This window comes from Coregonus lavaretus (genome assembly GCF_964263955.1).
Source record: "Coregonus lavaretus genome assembly, chromosome: 14".
Lineage (NCBI taxonomy): Eukaryota > Metazoa > Chordata > Actinopteri > Salmoniformes > Salmonidae > Coregonus > Coregonus lavaretus.
Window position 1 is genome coordinate 47,524,488 of NC_140001.1, and position 20,792 is coordinate 47,545,279.

At 44.9% G+C, this 20,792-nt stretch overlaps 1 protein-coding gene across 1 annotated transcript in view; it reads left to right on the forward strand.

Annotated features, from left to right (window-relative positions):
- cntrl (centriolin) overlaps positions 1-20,283 on the forward strand; it is a 55,593-nt gene extending 35,310 nt beyond the window's left edge. The window contains exons 18-25 of the mRNA XM_084177458.1: positions 5,128-5,456; positions 5,641-5,917; positions 6,215-6,443; positions 8,439-8,632; positions 11,304-11,519; positions 11,965-12,027; positions 19,302-19,481; positions 19,708-20,283. Of these exons, the coding sequence (XP_084033584.1) occupies positions 5,128-5,456; positions 5,641-5,917; positions 6,215-6,443; positions 8,439-8,632; positions 11,304-11,519; positions 11,965-12,027; positions 19,302-19,481; positions 19,708-19,833 (1,614 nt within the window). The 3' untranslated portion in view covers positions 19,834-20,283. The remainder of the gene's footprint in view (positions 1-5,127; positions 5,457-5,640; positions 5,918-6,214; positions 6,444-8,438; positions 8,633-11,303; positions 11,520-11,964; positions 12,028-19,301; positions 19,482-19,707) is intronic.
- The last annotated feature ends 509 nt before the right edge of the window (positions 20,284-20,792 follow it).

Consider the following 20,792-nt stretch of genomic DNA (forward strand, 5'->3'; position numbering starts at 1 on the left):
TGTGTGATCACGCTCGCCGTAGCCGATGTGAGTAAGACCTTTTAAACAGGTCAACATTCACAAGGCAGCAGGGCCAGACGGATTACCAGGACATGTACTCCGAGTCTGTAATACCTACATGTTTCAAGCAGACCACCATAGTCCCTGTGCCCAAGAACACCAAGGTAACCTGGCTAAATGACTACTGACCCGTAGCACTCACGTCTGTAGCCATGAAGTGCTTTGAAAGGCTGGTCATGGCTCACATCAACACCATTATCCCAGAAACCCTAGACCCACTCCAATTTGCATACCACCCCAACAGATCCACAGATGATGCAATCTTTATTGCACTCAACACTGCCCTTTCCCACCTGGACAAAAGGAACACCTACAGTTGAAGTCGGAAGTTTACATACACCTTAGCCAAATACATTTAAACTCAGTTTTTCACAATTCCTGACATTTAATCCTAGTAAAAATTCCCTGTTTTAGATCAGTTAGGATCACCACTTTATTTTAAGATTGTGAAAAGTGATTTGAGAATGATTTATTTCAGCTTTTATTTCTTTCATCACATTCCCAGTGGGTCAGAAGTTTACATACACTCAATTAGTATTTGGTAGCATTGCCTTTAAATTGTTTAACTTGGGTCAAACGTTTCGGGTAGCCTTCCACAAGCTTCCCACAATAAGTTGGGTGAATTTTGGCCCATTCCTCCTGACAGAGTTGGTGTGTGTAACTGAGTCAGGTTTGTAGGCCTCCTTGCTCGCACACACTTTTTCAGTTCTGCCTTCACATTTTCTATAGGATTGAGGTCAGGGCTTTGTGATGGCCACTCCAATACCTTGACTTTGTTGTCCTTAAGCCATTTTGCCACAACTTTGGAAGTATGCTTGGGGGGTCATTGTCCATTTGGAAGACCCATTTGCGACCAAGCTTTAACTTCCTGACTGATGTCTTGAGTTGTTGCTTCAATATATCCACATAATTTTCCTTCCTCATGATGCCATCTATTTTGTGAAGTGCACCAGTCCCTCCTGCAGCAAAGCACCCCCACAGCATGATGCTGCCACCCCCGTGCTTCACGTTTGGGATGGTGTTCTTCAGCTTGCAAGCTCCTCCTTTTTCCTCCAAACATAATGATGGTCATTATGGCCAAACAGTTCTATTTTTGTTTCATCAGACCAGAGGACATTTCTCCAAAAAGTTTGATCTTTGTCCCCATGTGCAGTTGCAAACCATAGTCTGGCTTTTTTATGCAGGTTTTGGAGCAGTGGCTTCTTCCTTGCTGAGCGGCCTTTCAGGTTATGTCGATATAGGACTTGTTTTACTGTGGATATAGATACTTTTGTACCTGTTTCCTCCAGCATCTTCACAAGTTCCTTTGCTGTTGTTCTGGGATTGATTTGCACTTTTCGCACCAAAGTACGTTCATCTCTAGGAGACAGAACGTGTCTCCTTCCTGAGCGGTATGATGGCTGCGGGGTCCCATGGTGTTTATACTTGCGTACTATTGTTTGTAAAGATGAACGTGGTACCTTCAGGCGTTTTGAAATTGCTCCCAAGGATGAACCAGACTTGTGGAGGTCTACTATTTTTTTTCTGAGGTATTGGCTGATTTTATTTTGATTTTCCCATGATGTCAAGCAAAGAGGCACTGAGTTTGAAGGTAGGCCTTGACATACATCCACATGTACACCTCCAATTACATTTTACATTTTAGTCATTTAGCAGACGCTCTTATCCAGAGCGACTTACAGGAGCAATTAGGGTTAAGTGCCTTGCTCAAGGGCACATCGACAGATTTTTCACCTAGTCGGCTCGGGGATTAGAACCAGCAACCTTTCGGTTACTGGCACAACGCTCTTAACCACAAAGCTACCTGCCGCCTAATATATGTAAATTAACCTATCAGAAGCTTCTACAGCCATGACATCATTTTCTGGAATTTTCCTAGCTGTTTAAAGGCACAGTCAACTTAGTGTATGTAAACTTCTGACCCACTGGAATTGTGATACAGTGAATTATAAGTGAAATAATCTGTCTGTAAACAATTGTTGGAAAAATGACTTGTCATGCACAAAGTAAATGTCCTAACCGACTTGCCAAAACTATAGTTTGTTAACAAGAAATTTGTGGAGTGTTTGAAAAAGTTTTAATGACTCCAACCTAAGTGTATGTAAACTTCCGACTTCAACTGTACGTGAGAAAACTATTCATTGACTACAGCTCAGCGATCAACACCATTGTGCCCTCAAGGGCTCCCGAGTGGCGCAGCGGTCTAAGGCACTGCATCTCAGTGCTTGAGGCGTCACTACAGACCCCCTGGTTTGATTCCAGGCTGTATCACAACCGGCCGTGTTTGGGAGTCCCATAGGGCGGTGCACAATTGACCCAGCGTCGTCCGGGTTTGGCCGGTGTAGGCCGTCATTGTAAATAAGAATTTGTTCTTAACTGACTTGCCTAGTTAAGTAAAGGTAAAAAAAAAAAAAAAAAACATCACTAAGCTAACGACCCTAGGACTAAACACCTCCCTCTGCAACTGGATCCTGGACTTCCTGACTGGCCGCCCCCAGGTGGTAAGGGTAGGTAACAACACATCTGCCACGCTGATCCTCAACACGTGGGCCCCTCAGGGGTGCGTGCTCAGTCCCATCCTGTACTCCCTGTTTACCCATGACTGCATGACTCCAACACCATCATTAAGTTTGCCGACAACACAACAGTGGTAGGTCTGATCACCGACAACGATGAGACCATATATAGGGAGGAGGTCAGAGACCTGGCCAGGATAACAACCTCTCCCTCAAGTGATCAAGACAAAGGAGATGATTGTGCACTACAGGAAAAGGAGGACCGAGCACGCCCCCATTCTCATCGACGGGGCTGTAGAGGAGCAGGTTGAGAGATTCAAGAGACCACATCACCAACAAACTAAGACAGTTGTGAAGAGGGCACGACAAAGCCTATTCCCCCTCAGGAGACTGAAAAGATTTGGCATGGGTCCTCAGATCCTCAAAAAGTTCTACAGCTGCACCATCGAGAGCATCCTGACTGGTTGCATCACTGCCTGGTATGGCAACTGCTCGGCCTCTGACCGCAAGGCACTACAGAGGGTAGTGCGTACGGCCCAGTACATCACTGGGGCCAAGCTTCCTGCCATTCAGGACCTCTATACCAGGCGGTGTCAGAGGAAGGCCCTAAAAACTCTCAAAGACCACAGCCACCCTAGTCATTGACTGTTCTCTCTGCTACCGCACGGCAAGCGGTACTGGAGTGCCAAGTCTAGGTCCAAAAGGCATCTTAACAGCTTCTACCCCCAAGCCATAAGACTGCATAACAGCTAATGAAACAGCTACCTGGACTATTTGCATTTTTTTGCACTGTTGTTACTCGCTGTTTATTATCAATGCATACCCTCCCGAGTGGCGCAGTGGTCTAAGGCCATTCCCATAAGACTGCACACAGCCAAGACAACACAGGAGTGGCTTCGGGACAATTCTCTGAATGTCCTTGAGTGGCCCAGCCAGAACCCAGACTTGAACCCAATCGAACATCTCTGTGCCACTAGAGATCCTGGTTCGAATCCAGGCTCTGTCGTAGCCGGCCGCGACCGGGAGACCCATGGGGCGGCGCACAATTGGCCCAGCGTCGTCCAGGGTAGGGGAGGGAATGGCCGGCAGGGGATGTTGGTAGAGCATGGCGTTTGCAACGCCAGGGTTGTGGGTTCGATTCCCACGGGGGGGGGCCAGTATGGAAAAAAATATATATATATAATGTATGCACTCACTGACTGTAAGTCGCTCTGGATAAGAGCGTCTGCTAAATGACTAAAATGTAATATGTAATAGTCACTTTACCCCTACCTACATGTACATATTACCTAAATTACCTCAACTAACCTGTACCCCCGCACATTGTCTCGGTACCGGTACCCTCTGTATATAGCCTCATTATTGTGATTTTATTGTTGCTCTGTTCGGCGCATGTGACAAATAAAATTTGATTTGATTTGAGAACCTTCCAGAAGGACAACTATCTCTGCAGCACTCAACCAATCAGGCTTTTATGGTAGAGTGGCCAGACAGAAGCCACTCCTCAGTAAAAGGCACATGACAGCCTGCTTGGAGTTTGCCAAAAGGCACCTAAAGGACTCTCAGACCATGAGAAACAAGATTCTCTGGTCTGATGAAACCAAGGTTGAACTCTTTGGCCTGAATGCCAAGTGTCATGTCTGGAGGAAACCTGGCACCATCCCGACGGTAAAGCATGGTGGTGGCAGCATCATGCTGTGGGGATGTTTTTCAGCGGCAGGGACTGGGAGACTAGTCAGGATCGAGGGAAAGATGAACGGAGCAAGGTACAGAGAGATCCTTGATGAAAACCTGCTCCAGAGCGCTCAGGGCTTCAGACTGGGGTGAAGGTTCACCTTCCAACAGGACAATGACCCTAAGCACACAGCCAAGACAACACAGGAGTGGCTTCGGGACAATTCTCTGAATGTCCTTGAGTGGCCCAGCCAGAACCCAGACTTGAACCCAATCGAACATCTCTGGAGAGACCTGAAAATAGCTCTGCAGCGATGCTCCCCATCGAACCTGACAGAGCATGAGAGTATCTGCAGAGAAGAATGGGAGAAACTCCCGAAATACAGGTGTGCCAAGCTTGTAGCGTCACACCCAAGAAGACTCAAGGCTATAATCTCTGCCAAAGGTGCTTCAACAATGTGATGAGTAAAGGGTCTGAATACTTATGTAAATGTGATATTTCAGTTTATTTTATTTTATACATTTGCAAACATTTCTAAAAACCTGTTTTTGCTTTGTCATTATGGGGTATTGTGTGTAGATTGATGAGGGAAAAAAACGATTTAATACATTTTAGAATACGGCTGTAACGTAACAAAATGTGGAAAAAGTCAAGGGGTCTGAATACTTTCCGAATGCACTGTATGTGCTGTGATTTGTTGATTCAAATAAACTGAAATATAATGTGTGCTACGTTTGACAAGGGCTCATAGGGCTCTGGTCAAAAATAGTGCACCTTGTAGGGGATAGAGTGCCATTTCATGTGTTCAGAGACAAGTGGGTGTTTACTCTATGTTTTGTGTGTGTGTATTTTATGTCTGTCGGTGTGTTCCCCCAGGTGCGCGTAGAGCTGCAGGCGCTGCAGCAGGAGATGTCGCGCCAGATGTCTGAGGGCGAGCGCCAGAGGAGGCTGGCGGAGCAGGACCGGAAGGAGCTGGAGGAGCTGAGAGAGGAGGCGCAGGGAGTCTGGGAGCAGGTGGAGGAGGCCACCAGGGAGAGGAGCAGGCTGGAGGAGCAATGTCGGAACCTGGAGGCCAGACGCACACACGCCGACCGGTGCTTGGAGGCGGCGGAGGAGGGGGCCCGGGGGGCCGAGGCCGAGCTGGACAGGCTGCAGGCAGAGCTGGGCCAGCTGAGACAGGAGCAGAGACAGGCTCACACACACAGGTATGAATCACTCACAAACTGTACTTTTTCTATTATTGTATTTGTTGTGTGTAATTTTCTAGAAGATTTGTCCTTTGTCTATGCTTGATGATATGTTTTAATGTATGCACACAGCGCCGGAAGCAAAATCTCTCCATGGGGATAATAAAGTCATTATTTTATCTCATCTCATCTTATCCTTCAGGCAGAAGATGGAACGAGACACGGCAGCCACTCAGCAACAGCTATACCAGGAGTCTGAGCGCTTCAGTGGTCTGAAGGAGCAGGTGGAAGAGCGGAGACGCCAGTTAGAGATGCTGGAGGAGGAGGTGCGAGTGTTGGTCAAGGGCCGGGACAGTGTGGCGGGGGAGGAGCAGGAGGCGAGGAAGCGGCTGGAGGAGGATGAACGGAGAGCTGAGCAGCTGGAGCACAGGCTGATGGAGCTGCACACTGACCTGGCTGAGAGGCAGACTCAAATACAAGTAACATGACAGGGCAGGATTTAGACACCATACACTGCTGTCAATAAGTCATAGGATGCGTCTGAAATAGCACGCTTTTCCCTGTATAGTGCACTACTTTTGACTAGGGCCCTGGTCAAAGCAGTGCACTATATAGGAAATTGTGTGCCATTTTTTTTTAGGTGCAGCCATAGTGAAATAGGCCTGTCTACTCAATGGCTCCGTAGCTGTGTTGGTTCACAACGTTTCAAACCTGAAATGCTGCCTAAGTGCAACGGAGGAGGCATGCCATGAAAGCAGTCATTTCTGTGTGTGTAGTGTGCACGGAGGCTGCAATGTGAGGCCAAAGAGCGTGAGGAGAGGCAGCGGCAGAGGCTCCAGGAAGTGCAGGCCCAGAGCCAGGTTGTGGAGAGCTCTCTGGCCCAGCACACACTCCGACTGGAGCAGGTCACCACTGCAGTGGCGGACATGGAGGACAGGAGCCGGCAAGCAGTGACCAGGGACCACAAGCAGTGTGCCATCCTGCAAGAGCGCGTGGCTCAGCTTGGTAAGCGGAACATCACTTACACTACTTATCTATTAGATTTAGACTCCTTATTCGCTCGCTATCGCTGTACTCTCGCTCTCAACCAGGGTTAAAATAATATTTGTTTTCTTTCAAATACTTTAGCGGCGCTTGATTGTGCTTACCTGGCACCATGGAACCTATGGAATAGTCCCCCAAAGTACAAAGTCTGCCCATCTGGCGCTATAAGCAGGCTCAATGTATTTGAAAGACACCAGTCAGTACCAGTCAAAAGTTTGGACACACCTACTCATTCCAGGGTTTTTCTTTATTTTTACTATTTTCTACATTGTAGAATAATAGTGAAGTCATCAAAACTATGAAATAAAACATATGGAAAAAAAGTGTTAAACAAATCAAATAATATTTTATATTTGAGATTCTTCAAAGTAGCCACCCTTTGCCTTGATGACAGCTTTGCACACTCTTGGCATTCTCTCAACCAGCTTCATGAGGTAGTCATCTGGAATGCATTTTAATTAACAGGTGTGCCTTGTTAAAAGTTAATTTGTGGAATTTCTTTCCTTCTTAATGCGTTTGAGACAATCAGTTGTGTTGTGACAAGGTAGGTGGGGTATACAGAAGATAGCCCTATTTGGTAAAAGACCAAGTCCATATTATGGCAAGAACAGCTCAAATAAGCAAAGAGAAATGACAGTCCATCATTACTTTAAGACATGAAGGTCAGTCAATCCAGAAAATGTCAAGAACTTTTAAAGTTTCTTCAAGTGCAGTCGCAAAAACCATCAAGCGCTATGATGAAACTGGCTCTAATGAGGACCGCCACAGGAAAGGAAGACCCAAAGTTACCTCTGCTGCAGAGGATAAGTTCATTAGAGTTAACTGCACCTCAGATTGCAGCCCAAATAAATGCTTCACGGAGTTCAAATAACAGACACATCTAAACATCAGTTGTTCAGAGGAGACTGCGTGAATCAGACCTACATGGTTGAATTGCTGCAAAGAAACCACTACTAAAGGACACCAATAAGAAGAAGAGACTTGCTTGGGCCAAGAAACACGAGCAATGGACATTAGACCAGTGGAAATCTGTCCTTTGGTCTGATGAGTCCAAAATTGAGATTTTTGGTTCCAACCGCCGTGTCTTTGTGAGACGCAGAGTTGGTGAATGGATGATCTCCACATGTATGGTTCCCACTGTGAAGCATGGAGGAGGAGGTGTGATGGTGTGGGGGTGCTTTGCTGATGACACTGTCAGTGATTTATTTAGAATTCAAGGCACACTAAACCAGCATGGCTACCACAGCATTCTGCAGCGATACGCCATCCCATCTGGTTTGCGCTTAGTGGTACTGTCATTTGTTTTTCAACAGGACAATGACCCAAAACAAACCTCCAGGCTGTGTAAGGACTATTTTACCAAGAAGGAGCGTGATGGAGTGCTGGATCAGATGACCTGGCCTCCACAATCACAAGACCTCAACCCAATTGAGATGGTTTGGGATGAGTTGGACCGCAGAGTGAAGGGAAAGCAGCCAACAAGTGCTCAGCATATGTGGGAACTTCTTCAAGACTGTTGTAAAAGCATTCCTCATGAAGCTGGTGGAGAGAATGCCAAGAGTGTGCAAAGCTGTCATCAAGGCAAAGGCTGGCTACTTTGAAGAATCTCAAATCTGAAATATATTTTGATTTGTTTAACACTTCTTCGGTTACTACATGATTCCATATGTGTTATTTCATAGTTTTCACTTTTCTACAATGTAGAAAATAGTAAAAATAAAGAAAAACCCTTGAATGAGTAGGTGTGTCCAAACTTTTGAATGGTACTGTATTTGAAAGAAAACAAATAATATTTGAACTCAGGTCTGATCTCAACACACCATCTTTCATCATTCGCTCCTATCATATCTCCAATATTCACTGCAGTGTTTGCTGGTTTTTGCCTGCCTGGTTTGTCCATCCACACCTGAAGGTGGTTTGTTACCTGACTGTGTGTCGGTGTGAATGTGATCCCAGGGCAGGAGCTATGTAAGAGGGAGGCCCAGCTGCAGGAGCGGGCTGAGGAGCTGCTTGCGCTGCAGGAGGAGCTGGGGGCGTGTCGGGCGGAGGTGCAGGGTATGCAGGAAGAGAGGAGGAGTGCCAAGGGCAGGCTGCAGGCCCAGAAGAGATGCGAGCACGCCCACCGAGAGAAACTAAAGGAGACAGAGCAGGTGGGTCATAGGGATGGATGGTAGGGAGGGGTATCTATGGATGGCTACTGGCTTTTCACCTAAACTTAGTGGATATCTATGTATTTTTCATTGCTGTACCATTTTAATTAACAGGATTGTATCGTAGCGTCTGTCATCAGACTGTGGGTTGCGACAACTAAGGAGGAACTAATGAAGAACTCTGTTCCGGTGCACATTTCTTCATCAATTATCATTTGCAAACACCTGCGAAATCGTAATTTTTCCATCTTTCAAATTTTCGGAAGGGGAGGGGACAGTTGGCCCATGCGTTGGCTGTAGGTTTCCACTTAGGGGGGTGGAGGCTTCGCTAGTCTCGTTAGTAACTTTTCTCCTACATCTTCCCCCAGAACCTAATCGAGCATCTGACACAATTTAAATTATTCGTTTCCGAGATTAAGAAGAATGAAATGTGTCGCCCATAGTCTCTGTTGACATATTTAGGCAATCTGAGGGACAAATTGGCAGGGATTAGGAGAAAGTGACTGGTAGCAGGATAAATAGTAATAATAGAATGAACATTCTATTGAAATGGTTACTTGCATAGTAGAGTATTTTAAGACATGTAGCTAGCTAGCTAGTTAAACAATGAACCATAATCCCAACTCATGACGTTACTACCCTGCATGAATCTGCAGGTAGCTAACCAACCAGGTTCAATGTTAGCTAGCTAACATTAGGCTATAACTAGCACAGTAAATGGCTCTGAGATACGAATAATATAACTACACAGATCATATACGTAACGTTAGCTAGCGAGCCAGCCAGCTAACGTTAGCTAGCTAGCTAACAGTACACTTTAACTTGAAATTGAAACGACTTCCTGACAAAATTAGAAACGTGTAACATCTGAAAATGTAGCTAGCTAGACTATCTTACCCGTATACATGGATGGCTGCTTCTCCCTCTGTCACGGATTCCATGGTTGCCCTTAGTTTGAAGATGTAATCCGGAGACAGGTGTTTTCTCCATCTCCTTAGCGATCATACTCTAATTCCACTGATTTCAAAACACGATCTCTCAGCATGTCCAGCCCACTCATTATCTCAACCAATCATGGCTAGCGGGAAGGTTGCAGTCTTTTTCTGTGGCTAAACCAACTAGGCTCGTAATTTAACAATTTTATTCATATTTACAGATGGCATACAAGTTTGTTATTAAGGCACATGAAAGTTCACGTGTTCCAGAAGGCAATTCTGGCCAAAATCACATTTAGATTTTTTATTTTTTTTTTGAAAATGTTTACGTTCAAATGTCTCTCCTGGGAAGTAGTGACGCGCGACATATGCCTAGTTTCCTGAAACGAGTCACACATGCTGATCACTTGTTGGCTGCTTTTCCTTCACTCTGTGGTCCAACTCATCCCAAACCATCTCAATTGGGTTGAGGTCGGGTGATTGTGGAGGCCAGGTCATCTGATACAGCATTCCATCACTCTCCTTCTTGGTCAAATAGCCCGTACACAGCCTGGAGATGTGTTTTGAGTCATTGTCCTGTTGAAAAACAAATGATCGTACCACTAAGCGCAAACCAGATGGGATGGCGTATCGCTGCAGAATGCTGTGGTAGCCATGCTGGTTAAGTGTGCCTTGAATTCTAATTAAATAACTGACCGTGTCACCAGCAAAGCACCATCACACCACCACCTCCATGCTTCATGGTGGGAACCACACATGCGGACATAATCCGTTCACCTACTCTGCGTCTCACAAAGGCACGGCGGTTGGAGTCTAAAATCTAAAATTTGGACTCATCAGACGAAAGGACAGATTTCCACCGATCTAATGTCCATTGCTCGTGTTTCTTAGCCCAAGCAAGTCTCTTCTTTTTGGTGTCCTTTAGTAGTGGTTTCTTTCAGCAATTCAACCATGAAGGCCTGATTCACGCAGTCTCCTCTGAATAGATGTTGAGATGTCTGTTACTTGAACTCTGAAGCATTTATTTGGGCTGCAATCTGAGGTGCAGTTAACTAATGAACTTATCCTCTGCAGCAGAGGTAATTCTGGGTCTTCCTTTCCTGTGGCGGTTCTCATGAGAGCCAGTTTCATCATAGCGCTTGATGGTTTTTGCGACTGCACTTGAAGAAACTTTCAAAGTTCTTGACATTTTCCAGATTAACTGACCTTCATGTCTTAAAGTAATGATGGACTGTCATTTCTCTTTGCTTATTTGAGCTGTTCTTGCCATAATATGGACTTGGTCTTTTACCAAATATGGCTATCTTCTTTATACCAACCCTACCCTGTCACAACACAACTGATTGGCTCAAACGCATTAAGAAGGAAAGAAATTCCACAAATTAACTTTTAAGAAGGCAGACCTGTTAATTGAAATGCATTCCAGGTGACTACATCATGAAGCTGGTTGAGTGAATACCAAGAGTGTGCAAAGCTGTCATCAAGGCAAAGGGAGGCTACTTTGAAGAATCTCAAATATAAAATAATTTTTTATTTGTTTAACGAAAAAGTGGGTTTCTACTGGTGTGGGCGTTTAAACTACACTCAAAGGCTATCTTTTTAATATTTTGTTCATTAGTCCGCTGTCAATAGAATTAAAAAAAATCATGCATATCAGCAGTCAAGTTTTCAAGATGGAGCACTTTCAGTACAGAGTATGAAGATGCGTTTTTCATGTAATCTGTTGTGTCCCTCAGCTGCACGTTCAAGAGGAGGGCGAGAGCCGCCTGAGGGAGATCAGGGAAGCCATGCGTGGGCTGAAGACTGACGTCAAGGCAGAGCTGAACAGTGGGATGGTAGAGCTGAACCTCGCCCCTGACCAAGATCCCTCCTCCTCAGACACTGACGACCACAAAGAGAACTACCCCCACTACTCAACCCCAGCCGTGCCTAGACCAGCCTACAATCCTACCGTAATGCCTCGGCTTTGCTACCTTACATCTCTCTCCCTGTCATATCTAGTTTGTGCTGCACGCACAAGTCTGTTAGCCTGGGTGCCAATCTATTTCTGCTCTCTTGCCAACACCTTATGGAATTGTTTAGCTTGACAATGACAAAGGCAAGAGCACAAACAGATCTGAGACCAGGCTTCAGGTCTGTGTGTACAAAGCTTTTTTGAGCAATGCCCAAGATTTGTGTCTGTGGTTAACTTTTGGTATTTGAGTTTCACATACTTACATTTTCATCATACCTCATGCGAAATACCTTGTAACAACGATTACTGCAGTACTGCCAAACCACTGTTCTACCATCGGTAGCAGGCAGAGGTCTTGCCTGTGTTCCTTAGAGTGATGGGGTAGACAGTACAGTGTAGGAATTCCTCTGAAGGACTGTGTTTCTCTGCATGTCTGTCTTCAGGATGAGCAGTGGAGGGGAGAGGTGCTAAGAGAGAGACTTCGCCAGCAGGAGGACCTCCTGAAGGTACTACTACCCCAACTTGTACTGGTACCCCAACTTGTCTTTACATTCCGGTATGCTTCGTCTCTAGTCGGACCAAAGTTCAATCAGGGCCGTATCAAACGTCTCAAGAGTAGCCGTGCTGATTTAGGATTAGTTCAGCCTTTTAGATCACAATGAACTAGTTTACAGACTGTACACAGGGTATGGGAGCTGATCCTAGAGCAGCACTTCTACTCTGAGATGCTTGATAGCTACATACAGCCCCAGATGTATTTCTATAGATGTTATATCGAGACAAATGGCTAGTGAAGGCCTATCCTATGTCATTCTTCATTAGTTTCTGACCTTTCTTAGAAATAAATAAATGTTAATTGGATAGAGACAGAGAGGAAAGATGGAGAGTGTGCTGAAATAGCGGTGGGCCAGATTCATCAGTATATGTGATCCGGTGGCAGTGGCTTAGACCGCTAGACCACCCAGATGTATTTCTATAGACATTATATCAAGACCGATGGTGACCCACCACTTTAATTTGTTCCTATGTAGCAACATTTTAAATGGTGTTTAAAGTAGAGACTCAAAGCTAGAAAATGGTGTATCATACACTGCAGTTGAGGGTCAATGGTGTTGTGACTTGACTTTAACGTTAAACTGAAGACTGTTATTTCTCTAATTAACTCACTATGTTTAATTGTTACCCAATTAAATTAAGTTCATGGAAAACAATTCACATCCCTCTCTTAACAAAAATACTTTAAGAATTGTTCATATTACATGCACAACGCATAGGATGGAGACTTCATATACAGTGGGGAGAACAAGTATTTGATACACTGCCGATTTTGCAGGTTTTCCTACTTACAAAGCATGTAGAGGTCTGTAATTTTTATCATAGGTACACTTCAATTGTGAGAGACGGAATCTAAAACAAAAATCCAGAAAATCACATTGTATGATTTTTAAGTAATTAATTTGCATTTTATTGCATGACATAAGTATTTGATACATCAGAAAAGCAGAACTTAATATTTGGTACAGAAACCTTTGTTTGCAATTACAGAGATCATACGTTTCCTGTAGGTCTTGACCAGGTTTGCACACACTGCAGCGGGGATTTTCGCCCACTCCTCCATACAGACCTTCTCCAGATCCTTCAGGTTTCGAGGCTGTCGCTGGGCAATACGGACTTTCAGCTCCCTCCAAAGATTTTCTATTGGGTTCAGGTCTGGAGACTGGCTAGGCCACTCCAGGACCTTGAGATGCTTCTTACAGAGCCACTCCTTAGTTGCCCTGGCTGTGTGTTTCGGGTCGTTGTCATGCTGGAAGACCCAGCCACGATCCATCTTCAATGCTCTTACTGAGGGAAGGAGGTTGTTGGCCAAGATCTCGCGATACATGGCCCCATCCATCCTCCCCTCAATACGGTGCAGTCGTCCTGTCCCCTTTGCAGAAAAGCATCCCCAAAGAATGATGTTTCCACCTCCATACTTCACGGTTGGGATGGTGTTCTTGGGGTTGTACTCATCCTTCTTCTTCCTCCAAACACAGCGAGTGGAGTTTAGACCAAAAAGCTCTATTTTTGTCTCATCAGACCACATGACCTTCTCCCATTCCTCCTCTGGATCATCCAGATGGTCATTGGCAAACTTCAGACGGGCCTGGACATGCGCTGGCTTGAGCAGGGGGACCTTGCGTGCACTGCAGGATTTTAATCCATGACGGCGTAGTGTGTTACTAATGGTTTTCTTTGAGACTGTGGTCCCAGCTCTCTTCAGGTCATTGACCAGGTCCTGCCGTGTAGTTCTGGGCTGATCCCTCACCTTCCTCATGATCATTGATGCCCCACGAGGTGAGATCTTGCATGGAGCCCCAGACCGAGGGTGATTGACCGTCATCTTGAACTTCTTCCATTTTCTAATAATTGCGCCAACAGTTGTTGCCTTCTCACCAAGCTGCTTGCCTATTGTCCTGTAGCCCATCCCAGCCTTGTGCAGGTCTACAATTTTATCCCTGATGTCCTTACACAGCTCTCTGGTCTTGGCCATTGTGGAGAGGTTGGAGTCTGTTTGATTGAGTGTGTGGACAGGTGTCTTTTATACAGGTAACGAGTTCAAACAGGTGCAGTTAATACAGGTAATGAGTGGAGAACAGGAGGGCTTCTTAAAGAAAAACTAACAGGTCTGTGAGAGCCAGAATTCTTACTGGTTGGTAGGTGATCAAATACTTATGTCATGCAATAAAATGCAAATGAATTACTTAAAAATCATATAATGTGATTTTCTGGATTTTTGTTTTAGATTCCGTCTCTAACAGTTGAAGTCTACCTATGATAGAAATTACAGACCTCTACATACTTTGTAAGTAGGAAAACCGGCAAAATCGGCAGTGTATCAAATACTTGTTCTCCCCACTGTATGTAGTGGGTATACAGTACCAGTCAAAGGTTTGGACACACCTACTCATTCCAGGGTTTTTCTTTATTTTTACTATTTTCTACATTGTAGAATAATAGTGAAGACATCAAAACTATGAAATAACACATATGGAATCATGTAGTAACCAAAAATGTGTTAAACAAATCAAAAGTCTTGAAATGTTCCGTATTGACTGACCTTCATGTCTTAAAGTAATGATGGACTGTCGTTTCTCTTTGCTTATTTGAGCTGTTCTTGCCATAATATGGATTTGGTCTTTAACCAAATCTTCTGTATACCACCCCTACCTTGTCACAACACAACTGATTGGCTCAAACGCATTAAGAAGGAAAGAAATTCCACAAATTAACTTTTAAGAAGGCACACCTGTTAATTGAAATGCATTCCAGGTGACTACCTCATGAAGCTGGTTGAGAGAATGCCAAGAGTGTGCAAAGCTGTCATCAAGGCAAAGGGTGGCTACTTTGAAGAATCTCAAATCTAAAATCTATTTTGATTTAACACTTTTTTGGTTAATACATGATTCCATGATTATTTCGTAGTTTTTATATTTTCACTATTATTCTACAATTTAGAAAATGAATGAATAGGTGTGTCCAAACTTTTGACTGGTACTATACTTTCCAAGTTACAGTATTTCCTTTATAACATTTTTTATGACATCACAAAATAACAAACAAAATGACATTAGTGTTCTATAGATCGCCTCTGACCATTCCCCACGTTCTACGTTAGAAATATTGTTCCAGTATTCGCTTTTGAACGTGCACTGCTCAAAAAAATAAAGGGAACACTTAAACAACACATTGTAACTCCAAGTCAATCACACTTCTGTGAAATCAAACTGTCCACTTAGGAAGCAACACTGATTAACAATAAATTTCACATGCTGTTGTGCAAATGGAATAGACAACAGGTGGAAATTATAGGCAATTAGCAAGACACCCCCAATAAAGAAGTGGTTCTTCAGGTGGTGACCACAGACCACTTCTCAGTTCCTATGCTTCCTGGATGATGTTTTGGTCACTTTTGAATGCTGGCGTTGCTTTCACTCTAGTGGTAGCATGAGACGGAGTCTACAACCCACACAAGTGGCTCAGGTAGTGCAGCTCATCCAGGATGGCACATCAATGCGAGCTGTGGCAAGAAGGTTTGCTGTGTCTGTCAGCGTAGTGTCCAGAGCATGGAGGTGCTACCAGGAGACAGGCCAGTACATCAGGAGACATGGAGGAGGCCGTAGGAGCGCAACAACCCAGCAGCAGGACCGCTACCTCCGCCTTTGTGCAAGGAAGAGCAAGAGGAGCACTGCCAGAGCCCTGCAAAATGACCTCCAGCAGGCCACAAATGTGCATGTGTCTGCTCAAACGGTCAGAAACAGACTCCATGAGGGTGGTATGAGGGCCCGACGTCCACAGGTGGGGGTTGTGCTTACAGCCCAACACCGTGCAGGACGTTTGGCATTTGTCTCCCGAGTGGCGCAGTGGTCTAAGGCCATGTTTCTGGTAAACACACACTACATCAAATAAAATAAAATGTATTTGTCACATACACAGGATACAGAAGGTGTAAACAGTACAGTGGTCTAAGGCACTTTATTGCAGTGCTAGCTGTGCCACTAGAGCCCCTGGTTCGAATCCAGGCTCTGTCGTAGCCGGCCGCGACCGGGAGACCCATGGGGCGGCGCACAATTGGCCCAGCGTCGTCCAGGGTATGGGAGGGAAGGGCCGGCAGGGATGTAGCTCAGTTGGTAGAGCATGGCGTTTGCAATGCCAGGGTTGTGGGTTCGATTCCCACGGGGGGCCAGTAAGATTATATATATTTTTTATAATAATGTATGCACTCACTAACTGTAAGTCGCTCTGGATAAGAGCGTCTGCTAAATGACTAAAATGTAAAAAAAAAAAAAAATTGCCAGAGAACACCAAGATTGGCAAATTCGCCACTGGCGCCCTGTGCTCTTCACAGATGAAAGCAGGTTCACACTGAGCACATGTGACAGACGTGACAGAGTCTGGAGACGCCGTGGAGAACGTTCTTCTGCCTGCAACATCCTCCAGCATGACCGATTTGGCGGTGGGTCAGTCATGGTGTGGGGTGGCATTTCTTTGGGGGGGCCGCACAGCCCTCCATGTGCTCGCCAGAGGTAGCCTGACTGCCATTAGGTACCGAGATGAGATCCTCAGACCCCTTGTGAGACCATATGCTGGTGCGGTTGGCCCTGGGTTCCTCCTAATGCAAGACAATGCTAGACCTCATGTGCCTGGAGTGTGTCAGCAGTTCCTGCAAGAGGAAGGCATTGATGCTATGGACTGGCCCGCCCCTTCCCCAGACCTGAATCCAATTGAGCACATCTGGGACATCATGTCTCGCTCCATCCACCAACGCCACGTTGCACCACAGACTGTCCAGGAGTTGGCGGATGCTTTAGTCCAGGTCTGGGAGGAGATCCCTCAGGAGACCATCCACCACCTCATCAGGAGCATGCCCAGGCGTTGTAGGGAGGTCATACAGGCACGTGGAGGTTACACACACTACTGAGCCTCATTTTGACTTGTTTTAAGGACATTACATCAAAGTTGGATCAGCCTGTAGTGTGGTTTTCCACTTTAATTTTGAGGGTGACTCCAAATCCAGACCTCCATGGGTTGATACATTGGATTTCCATTGATAATTTTAGTGTGATTTTGTTGTCAGCACATTCAACTATGTAAAGAAAAAAAGTATTTAATAAGATTATTTCATTCATTCAGATCTAGGATGTGTTGTTTAAGTGTTCCATTTATTTTTTTGAGCAGTGTATGTTGAAACAAAGAACATTCCTTTGGTGAATCTTGAGAGCGCAGGCCTGAATCTTCTCCCCTGATTTACAACAGGGCGTGATAACACCCCTAGTTCTTTCCATCCTCCTCTACGGGTGAGAGGGGTTCTGATTTGAAGTTATTCATTGCAAACCTGATCTGACCTATTTGGATTTAGTGGACAGTTGATAAACTTGTAACCCCACATTTGAGAAAATGGCCCGTGAATGTTTCGGTACACCTACTGGAGAGCTCTTCTTTGTCTACACCCATTCAGCATCGTTCACACCCTCTTAAGCCTTGGCCTCACCCATCTCTTTAAGGTTTGACGTGTGAGGCCATGTGCTAAACAGAGTGAGTAAGGTAGTGTAGTAAACAACCAAAGATTAAGACTAAAAGTGGGGAAAGTAGTAGCAAAAATTTGTAGTAAAAATATACTTTCTCTAGTCCTTGGCCTATATCCTAATCTGACTTTGGTGCAGGTCATGTTTCTGGTAAACACACACTACATCAAATAAAATAAAATGTATTTGTCACATACACAGGATATAGAAGGTGTAAACAGTACAGTGGTCTAAGGCACTTTATTGCAGTGCTAGCTGTGCCACTAGAGATCCTGGTTCGAATCCAGGCTCTGTCGTAGCCGGCCGCGACCGGGAGACCCATGGGGCAGCGCACAATTGGCCCAGCGTCATCCAGGGTAGGGGAGGGAATGGCCGGCAGGGATGTAGCTCAGTTGGTAGAGCATGGCGTTTACAACGCCAGGGTTGTGGGTTCGATCCCCACGGGGGGCCAGTATGAAAAAAATAAAAAATAATAATGTATGCACTCACTTAACTGTAAGTCGCTCTGGATAAGAGCGTCTGCTAAAATGACTAAAAATTTTAAAAATCTACTTGCATAGTGGAGTCTTTTGTTTAGACCCATAATCCCAACCCATACTACCATGCATGAATCTGCAGGAAGCTAAAGCTAACCAACTCGGTTCAATAGCTAGCTAGCTAACATTAGGCTATAACTAGCAGTGCAAATAGATTTCTGAGATGCGAGTAATATTACTACACAGCTCATTCACGTAACGTTAGCTAGCTAGCGAGCCAGCCAGCTAACGTTGCCTGCTAGCTAACAGTACGCTTTAACTTGCAATGAAAATGACTTTCTGACAAAATTAGAAATGTATAATATCTGAAAATGTAGCTAGACTCTTACCCGTCATGGATGCCATGGTTGCCCTTAGTTTGAAGATGTAATCCGGAGACAAGTGTTTTATACATCAGCCTTCTGTGTTCTCTTTTCGACTCCCACCGCATTTCCAATCATACTCTGTTTCCACCGGGGGCACTGATTTCCACTGATTTCAAAACTCGGTCAACTTCTTCCGTGACAACAACACTGTTGATCGCCTTTTCTTCCCCATCACTGTCATCAGAAGACTCTGGTTCAATTTTATAAATTTTTTATCAGGGATTTCCTCATCGTCTGATTCATTTTCAGAGTCAGCATGCACGATCGTCGTCCAGAAAGTAGTTCATCACAACTTTTCCCCACTGATCATTGTCGATAGCGCCTGTAAAAGTCAGGGCAGCATTGTTGAGAGCAGTAGCAACACTTTTGCAGTTATTCATGATATCTTTAAAAAAAGATGCAGTAGCAAGGATAATCTACACATACTGAGCAGCTCATGTTATAGACAGAAGCATGCTACATGGCAGACCAATCCAAACTCATCTCTCGCCATGTCCAGCCCATCCATTATCTCAGCCAATGATGGCTAGCGGGAAAGTTCCTGTCTTTTTCCATGGCTAAACCAACTAGGCTCGTAATTTACAATTTTATTTGTATTTGCAGATGGCATACAAGTTTTTTTTTATTAAGACACATGAAAGTTCCCATGTTCCAGAAGGCTTTTATAAAAATAAAAATGTCTTCCTGCAAGTTCCTCTCCTGTGAAATAGTGACGTGCGACATACGCCTAGGTTCCTGGAACGGGTCATAGATGGGCAGGGAAGGCCTATCTATGCCATTCTTCATTTGTTTCTGACTGTTCTGTTGTCCTCGCTAGGCTCAGCTGCGCAGACGCATGTGGTCTCAGGAAGAATTTCTGAGCCAGCGCAGGCAGCAGACCGAGGGGAGTCTACAGGGACTGCGCAGACGAGTGGACAAGCTGGGCCAACTGCTGGGCAACTGCACCTCGGACTCCCTCTCTCTGAGCTCCACTGAGCCCCCACTCAAACAAGGCTGTGTAAGTGTGAGCAAAAAAGGAAGGAACCCTTGTCTAATAGCGCTTATAGCGGCTACATTCATGCCATCAGTAAAAGGAATTGATGTGATTTGCCATGGGTACTGTTTACTGTATTGTATACATTTATTTTAGAACCACCCTAATAGTTCATGTAGATTAATTTCATTCATAAGCTACAAGTGGAAATCAGTTCTTAACAATACATTCTCGGTCTTGATCTGTTTAGCCAGATGCTCCAGAGAGATGGTGTCTCCAGGAGAGTGCGCAAGCGGAGGTGTCCCACAAACCTGTGAGACTGGATCCTACACTCCCAGAGAAGGAGCCAGGCCCCAGGCTGAGTCCAGGCCTCTGACAGCCTCCCAGCCTTGGTGCAGGTGTGAAGTTAACCCTAGATGCTGATCTTGGGTCAGCTTTGCATTTCCCCCGCTAATGGTTAAGGTTAGGATTGGGGGAGGGGACGCTGATCCTAGATCAGCGTGAACAGCCTAAACTTGACCCAGCATCACAGCAATATTTACCCAGGGTGAAAAGGAACAGTCTCTCATACATCCAAAGTGCACTTGGCCTGTCAGCAGGATCATCAACCAAGAGAAAGAAAATATATGTCATATATTTATATCTATACAAGTATGAATATTAACAGTACCAGTCAAAGGTTTGGACACACCTACTCATTCAAGGGTTTTTCTTTATTTTTACTATTTTCTACATTGTAGAATAATAGTGAAGACATCAAAACTATGAAATAACACATATGGAATCATGTAGTAACCAAAAAAGTGTTAAACAAATCAAAATATATGTTATATTTGAGATTCTTCAAAGTAGCCACCCTTTGCCTTGATGACAGCTTTGCACACGCTTGGCATTCTCTCAACCAGCTTTACCTGGAATGCTTTTCCAACAGTCTTGAAGGAGTTCCCACATATGCTGAGCACTTGTTAGCTGCTTTTCCTTCACTCTGCCGTCCGACTCATCCCAAACCAGCTCAATTGGGTTGAGGTCGGGGTGATTGTGGAGGCCAGGTCATCTGATGCAGCAATCCATCACGCTCCTTCTTGGTAAAATAGCCATTACACAGCCTGGAGGTGTGTTGGGTCATTGTCTTGTTGGAAAACAAATGATAGTCCCACTAAGCCCAAACCAGATGGGATGGCGTATTGCTGCAGAATGCTGTGGTAGCCATGCTGGTTAAGTGTGCCTTGAATTCTAAATAAATCACAGACAGTGTCACCAGCAAAGCACCCCCACACCATAACACCACCTCCTCCATGCTTTACGGTAGGAACTACACATGCTGAGATCATCCGT